Source organism: Mercenaria mercenaria, chromosome 19 (assembly GCF_021730395.1).
Source record: "Mercenaria mercenaria strain notata chromosome 19, MADL_Memer_1, whole genome shotgun sequence".
NCBI lineage: Eukaryota > Metazoa > Mollusca > Bivalvia > Venerida > Veneridae > Mercenaria > Mercenaria mercenaria.
The window spans coordinates 11,014,212-11,022,521 of NC_069379.1; the positions used below are offsets into that span (position 1 = coordinate 11,014,212).

The 8,310-nt window shown below is 34.4% G+C and overlaps 1 protein-coding gene across 1 annotated transcript in view; it reads left to right on the plus strand.

Moving 5' to 3' along the window:
- The window catches only part of LOC123542418 (cell death abnormality protein 1-like), a 28,454-nt gene extending 21,048 nt beyond the window's left edge, over positions 1 to 7,406 (plus strand). The window contains exon 5 of the mRNA XM_053532091.1: positions 5,428 to 7,406. Within this exon, the coding sequence (XP_053388066.1) occupies positions 5,428 to 5,528 (101 nt within the window). The 3' untranslated portion in view covers positions 5,529 to 7,406. The remainder of the gene's footprint in view (positions 1 to 5,427) is intronic.
- The last annotated feature ends 904 nt before the right edge of the window (positions 7,407 to 8,310 follow it).

Genomic DNA, 8,310 nt, shown 5'->3' on the forward strand with positions numbered 1-8,310 from the left:
AATTGGCTTATGAAAACTTCTATTTTGGGTTTTGGGTTGCTTCCTATTCCTAATTTAACTTATTTAGAGAAACCCATTTGTTTCTATTTTTAGTTACAATGAACTTGACTTTGATCCAAGCACTAAAACCATGGCCTTCGGGCAAGCTTCGTAAATTCCAAGTTTCGTCAAATGCTCTACTCCTTAATGAAGTTTTTGAGGAGAAACATTTTTTCTATATTTGTAACAGCAACCTTAACCTTGCTCCTGTGACCAGAACTCATACGGTTCACCGGTCTCAAGGAAAGCTACGTATGTACTTAGCTTGGTAACAATACACAATAGCAAAAAAAAACTCGAACCCATAAATGAAAATCTGTAGAAGCGAAATTTCGCGGGGGGGAATTTCGCTTATTCGCAGGGCCCTAAAATGCGAAAAATTTAAACCCCGCGTAAATATTTTTTATTGGGTTATTCAAATTTAAGTGGAACCCTTTTTAAAAAATTTCGCGAAAATTTAAACCCCGCGAACAAATTTAACATTTTAAATTCGCGAAATTTTGACCCCGCGAAAATATGGTTTTAACAGTTTCAGGTGTGTAATGACACCATATTAATGGATGACGATGACGTGACGTCAACAATTACAAAAACATCGATAGTTTTCAAATTTAGTCGACCAAACAAAGAAAATTTGTATCATTTTATAAGTAGAAGTGAATACGCGACAAAAACACAATTAGCTTTGCATCGAGAAATATGCGCTCGCGTTGTATTATTGCGCCACTGAAATCGCGCAAAATATCCGCTGCAGAACTCGAGCAAATTTCTCAGTACAAATGTAATAATCTATTTGCAGTATGATATCCGTTGGCAGAATACGAGCTTATTTTATTGCTTTAAAAAGTGTAAGGTTTGATTCAAAATTGTTTAATCTCTCAGAAAACACTACTTTCCAAGGAGCGACCAGCACCAAGTTACACTCACTTTTGACTTTAGGGGTTACCTTATTGAAACAGTCACGGTTCAATGAATATATGTCAATTTATTATCGTTGTTTCTTTTATTTAAAACAACTGATTATTAAACAGTACTTCTAGGTTTCACTGCAAAACAGGAAAAACAGTCTTAACAACAACAACAACGACAACAATAAAAAGTGTGGAGATAGAAATGTTGTATAGTATAACTTGATTTATCCTTACTCATTACTAATTTCAACTATATTCGAATAGTATCACTTGTAAAACATAGGCTGCAGACAGAGGTCAGTGCTGGGCAAGTCCATCAAAAATTCCAGTAAATGAATGACTATGTAATTTTTGTAATGTTTCAGCTGATTAATTTTATTTTACTCATTACGTCAGTTCTGACTTATTTAATTCAGTTGTGAACCGTTACTGGATAGCAGTTAATTAAAAGTTGTAAAGTAAAACTTATGAGCGCAATAACGCAATTGAATTTTCATTTTAATAAGGAACTGAAATTACCTGAGAGCCTTGCATTGAAATCATCTTTTTTAAGTATCCCTCTCAATCTCCAATGTATGTTGATTGTTATATTTTCTGGCCCCGTGTTCACAAAACATTTTCAGTCTCAGCCGAGTTTGATAATGAAATTTTATTGTCATTTATATCTAAATAGCATGTTTAAAACTACATTTTAAGTTAATAACCATTTTCAAATGACTTATTAGTATTGATGGTCAGTTTCAATTGGAATTAAGTCTTGAAGTTTTAGTAAAACTAATAATAAGTTTTCAAGCTCAAAATAAGCCGAGATTGAAAAATGCTTTGTGAACACGGGGCCTGGTCCTTTTTGATCGTGCAGTACACTCATTTTTACCTTCAAGTTGATAGAATTCGGCTGAAGCCGTTGCCAGTGGGCGTGTGGGATGAAGCATATTTCATTACCTCTCATGAACAGGCTCAATAAAACCGAGTCTGCTATTAAGTTGTTTGGTTGCGTTCAATGCTTTTAACTGATCTTTTCACAGATTTGATTAACTATCAAAACAGCAGTCCTCACGTGCCGTGTGGCGGCTGTAAAAAGACTCCCCGGACTCAGTGTTGTTACATTTTCTGGCCCTTTGGGGTCATGGAGTACATTCATTTTTACCATGATAGAATTCCGATGCCTGGGGTCCCGGTGTTTATTTTTTATGAACATTCTCAATCAAACCATGTCTGCTTGTATATTGTTTGCTTGCGTTCAATGCTTCCAAAGGATCTTTGCATTCATAGATTGTATTGTTTATTCTGCGCTTACCTTATGATAAATCTGTTTCTTTGTGGATGTTATGCAGCTCTCAAAATGAATATTATCTGGAGCAAAACCAAATGATTTTATCATTGTCCGATTTTCAGACGAGGCTAATTTGGACGTAATTTAAGATTGAAATGAAACGAAAGTGATATATTCGTTACGAGCATGACTAATGTATACCATGATTTTGTCTTAAAATATGTATCAGTGATAAATATTCAACGCTCACTTTAAAAATGTATTAGTCAATACATTTTTGTTTTATTTTGATACATATTTACATTCCACACTTGCTTGTCAGATTGTGCTGTCTGTTGATCCTTTGGCTTTGTTTTGTTAAAATCAAGGATAAATATCCAGCTCCTAAAGCGCAGCCTCTCCACACCGCAACCCATCACACAGACACCAATTATGAAATGCCTTCAATAATTGATTGACCAACACAAACCAATTTAGTGAATATTTTAACACGGCTTTTTTTTCTCATATTTTGTGAAAGTCTGCTTACTTTGGATTGTTTTATTTTCAATGCCTTTTCAGTTCAGACTGTGCACCCTGGGTGTGAAAACTGTGGCTGTTGTGTTGACGGAGAATGTAGTTTCCAAAATGGGATAATTGGTTATTGCAACAAAGGATGTATTGATGGTATCTTTGGCGACAGGTGCTACCATCAGTGTCCTTGTAATTGTGCAGCATGTGCAAGAAATGCAGAGTCTATAAATGGGCTGTATACACATGACTGTACTAAATGTCCTGATGGAAAGTATTCAATTACTTCCAGAAAAGATTGTTCTTTGTCCTGTCCATATACCTGCAAAACGTGCATCTCAGAAACAGTATGTACGGGATGCAAATCGTCTTATTTTAATTATGGAGCAGTAACAAACTGTTCTATGACTTGTCCTAGAAACTGCAAATCGTGTTCAGAATCAGGGACTTGTCTGGCCTGTAAAGATGGGTATTATAACCCAGCGTCTGGCTGCAGAAACACGTGTCATTCCAGTTGCAAGTCATGTTCAGCCAGGCAAAACTGTAACAGATGCCGAACTGGATTCTATAACGGAAGGAAATTAGATATCCCCACAAACCTATTTTATAACAACTGTAGATATGCATGTAGGAGCTCTTGTGAAGATTGTTCGTCCCACAACTTGTGCTCATCTTGTGTTAATGGGAAGTACGGCAATTACTGTGAAAATATCTGCTCTACAGGATGCATGTATGGAAAATGTGATAAGAGTACCGGGAATTGTGAATGTAAAAATGGCTTCACAGGACAACACTGTAAAGAATGCGTAAATGGAAAATATGGCATACATTGTAATAATAAATGTTCCTCAGTTTGTAAGAACAAGGTATGCCATAAGTCAAACGGTCAATGTGTTAGAATGTGTACGAATTACTTTACAATGAATATTGCAGTAATTGTATCAGTGGCAGATATGGAAGTAACTGTACCTTAAAATTTTCCGAATAACTGTAGTTTGTGTGAGCGATACAGTGGAAAATGTTCTAATGGGTGCAATGAAAAGCATGTTGGAGATACACGTGATAATTACAAAACCGGTAAATATGTTAACATTGTTCTTCCCATTGTCTTTTAAATTTTCAAAACAGGCATTGTAACCCAGTGGATTCTGTCGAATAAAGTGTAACGCTTCAAATGGCCATTGCTTACATGGCTGTCAGGACGGATTCTTGGATCAGACATGTGAGAGGAGCCGCAGCAATAACTGCGTAAAAGCCAAGTGTCACCAGTCTACTGGGCTATGTCTTATGGGTTGTATCGACGGATTTTAGGGGAAATTATGCTCAGCAGATAATGTTCCTTGCTTTATGTACAAAAATATCAATAAATTAGTACCTATTTTCATATATTTTGCGTGTATCTTATTGATTTTGTTTGCGAAATGATTTAACAAAATTCCTGTAATATTTTCTTCTTTTAAAGAAGTCTTAAATAAAAAAGACACATAAACTCGATATCTCTATATAAATGTCAGGGTCCGGTGAGTATGTATCAAATAATTGTGTCCCCTTAAAAATATCCTGAAAATATATTACTTTTTAACAAATACTACATGATTTCACACAAACTTAAAAGGGTTCTAAGATTGCATTTATTGTATAAATAAATTTCAGAAAAGTCAAGCTCGTGGAATGTTATATTGTCACACATAGGTTCGGCTGTTGTTGGGATGATGTTTGCCAGTTTGGTAGGAGTTGTGCTGACAATGTCATTTTACCTTTCAAAACAATATAATATTTAGTTGTTTGTTTTTATAAAACAGTCCACGACCATGTAGTTATCACTCCATATCAAGTTTCTAGGTATAGAATGTAGTTTTATGGTCAAATTACTTATCTGCGTGCGTGTTAAAAAGATTTTACACCAAGGTCAGCAATAGAAAAGGATAGAACAAATCAAAATTCGTTTTATAAGCTTCATTGTAGTTCACCTTACCTTGTCACGAGACAAAAAGTGTAATATACAAGCTCTATGCAAATCTAAAACAGTAAAGGTAAAGGTCTTTGTAAACACCGCTTATTAAGTATTCATCATGGTTTTAGAGTTATTGTAAAATCATTAATGAAAATTAATGTACCTTTAGAAGATTGTATCGCTCCTGTCGATGTAATAATGATAAAAGTATAAAGTCAAACTTTTAAGAGACCTGATCAAACTGCCTGATTAATTTTGGTTTTCCGTAATTCTAAACAGCAGTTAAGTTATGTAATAATCGTAAGAGATACTCGAACGACTGAACCTCTAATGTCAGAAACAACGCTTTCTTATTTGTTGGTGCAATTAGTACTTTAGAGCAAGCCAAAACGCTTTTTGACCTCCAGTGCCCTTTACAAAATGTAAGCGTTCCTTCCAAGGCGGCTTCCCCACTGTACCGTTTTATATATCATGTAAATTGTCTTGAATGTTTGTTGTATTACTCTCCCGTCTCCTGACTTTTTCGTCCAAGTAATGTATACATCTCCAGCTCAACCTTATACCGCCCACTAGTCTTTAATATCGTTAATGTATCTTGTTACACTCCCGTTTTGTAGATGACCTGCTTTGTGGGAAATTGCTGCGGCTTTGTTTTTTGTGCTAAAAGCATCTGCCCTTATATTCCTGCATATTGTTCAAAACGCTGTTTAGCAATATTGTCGACTTTTCTTTTCTTTTAGATTTACATCAATACCAGTCATTGGATCCAAGTGGACGAGAGAACAGGAACGTATACAGTACCATAGATGATATACAAAATGTATATGAGAATACAGTATAACCCTGAATTGAAAGATAATCGAATATAGTAATCTGTACAAAACTGCATATACATACAGATTCACTATAAACAGAAATTACGCACAGATTGTTGATGTTTTTGCATTCTATCAAGGACACATGCTAGCCTGTTTTAGTGTTTTTTCTCTGAGAAGTGATTATAATATTTTCGTGTGATATTGGACAGAGGATATAGACTGGCTTAATTTACAACTCTTAACACAAAAAATAATATAATCATAGTCTGGGAGCTCGTCTAGGATTATCTATACACGTTGATAGTTCTGTTCGTCTACGAAGGGTACATCGGCAGAATCATATCAGTTGTACGTTTACTCCGAGAGTTATTTCCGGCCTTCTCTGGTATTATATTCATATAGAGCCATTTGCGCATTGAACAAACATTTATGTACGAAGAATGCCGAAATATATAATCACACGGAAATTTCCGTGTCATTCGGGGTCACAATTCGGGGCCACAATCTTAATGTAAAACAGAATTCTTTCCAGTTCTTGTAATAACTTATTTTATTATATACCTAAGTAAATAAATTCTGTCAAAATCACAGTTTGCATTTTACAAAGAAATACGAACAGCCTGAAAAAATCCCGTAATGTATCTTCCAAAATTCCGGATTGTGCCTTCCGTATTGTATGTTGCCGGACTTACTTTCATTAGTATGTATGGGCTGACTTAATTATATAAATAGCGCACATAAAAACATCACTCATTTTTTTAACAACAACAAATATTTAAGATTTCGTTCGACTACAAATGATCAAACAAAAAGATGGAAATATGTAATAAAAGGGGCATTACAACAGTAGCTAGATCTGGGATTTTGTATTCGGCTCTCGTGGATTTTGCAAGGACGGATCACACTCGGCGCATGCGCGGCTCGTGAGATCCGATCTAGCAAAATAGACTCAAGGAGAATACAGCATCCCGGATCGTTTTTGAAACAAGAGGCAAATTTGAAAAAAAAAATAAATAAAGAAGTATACGTAATATGACTTTTCTCCAGTATGCATAATTTATGAAATAAACATAATTTTCATATTTTGCAGTATTCATACATGCAAGTCCTACGTAATTGGTCAATAGCTGAAAAAGTACTTACGGTAACTTATTGTTTTGACATTGTATAAGATGTCTGCATATCTTTTAGGTCCTAATATCATGTAAAATGTGTATTTGAAGATGATTTTATTGCTAGCGGTCCTAATTTCATGTAAAATGTGTATTTGAAGATGATTTTATTGCTAGCGGTCCTAATTTCATGTAAAATGTGTATTTGAAGATGATTTTATTGCTAGCGGTCCTAATTTCATGTAAAATGTGTATTTGAAGATGATTTTATTGCTAGCGGCTTGGTAGCATATGTATAAATAACTAGGATAAAATGTATAGATTTAGCTGGTCATTACGTATGTCACATAGTTCATTGTCTACATTTTAACTAATTATACAATTATGCCTATTGAATATAAATAATTGAGCAGTGCCATGAGAAAACCAACATAGTGCGTTTACGACTAGCATGGATCTAGACCAGCCTGCCGATGGACAAAGCCAGTAAAGTTTTTGTTTTGTTTTGGGTTTAATGCCGTTTTTCAACAGTATTGCAGTTATGTAACTGCGGGCAGTTAACCTAACCAGTGTTCCTGGATTCTGTACTAGTACAAATAAAACCTGTTTTCCGCAAGAAAGAGCCAACTTTCCCACACGAATGAATCAGATGTATTTTATTAATAACATACACCGTGCCCGGGGATCGACCCCGCGAACCTTAGATCTGCGCTATCCCTATTCAGCTAAGCGGGCGGGTAAAGCCAGTAAGTACATAGATAAAGATATATTGAATAGATCCTAGTATAACTAAATGAACCGAATTGGAACAATTTTTTAATGCAAGTCAGATTAAAAATCTTGGTTAATAAACATACTATGCTTTTGCATTAAGAAATGAAATAGTTTTAGGTCCAAATAACACTTGATCATCTATGTGTAGATATGTAGTGAATGATTTCACATTTCTTTATACTTTCACGTTATCATTATGTGATTTATATAAAGCTTGATATAATGTTTTCGAGTTTGTAGAACGGGAATGTTTATTCAATAAATATACATAACACTAGAGACCGCGATCAATCTTACAGTTCGTTTCGGTAAGTTGATAGTCAACGGTTTGAAAATTGTTTAAATAATCAGTAAATTTATCTATATTGACTGAATTGTTTTTTTGTATTCCACTTTTTCCATCAATCTTTCTCTTTTTTTCTGGTAAGGTTGATGGTAGTACCCTATTCTATATATACACATGAAATGTGGCTGGAAAAACATACTCTGCGTTACAATATCAATGAAATACATGTATGTGTCAAACTATCATCATTGAGTTGTAAATAATTACGTATTTGAAATTCATTATTTGATAACTGATCGATTTAGGTAAACTATATTTCAAACTATCAATTATAGCATAAATCAATTGCTTTGAGTACATTCATGAGTGGAATAATATTGACGGTAAAATGCTTTGAGTGCGTGGTTGTATGTAATGTATTAGTTATATAAATATATTTGTGTCATGTTTTGTATATATTTACAAACTGAGAATGGAATGAAATAAAATTTGAAACTAAAATGCCGTTTGTGTTTTTTTACATTATAAATACTTTAATAACTTCTTTCAGGCTCGTCATAAGAAAGAGCACACTGATAATTTTCTTTTTCTAAGATTTTTAGCTCAGGTGAGTTTTTCTGATCGCTCGATGTC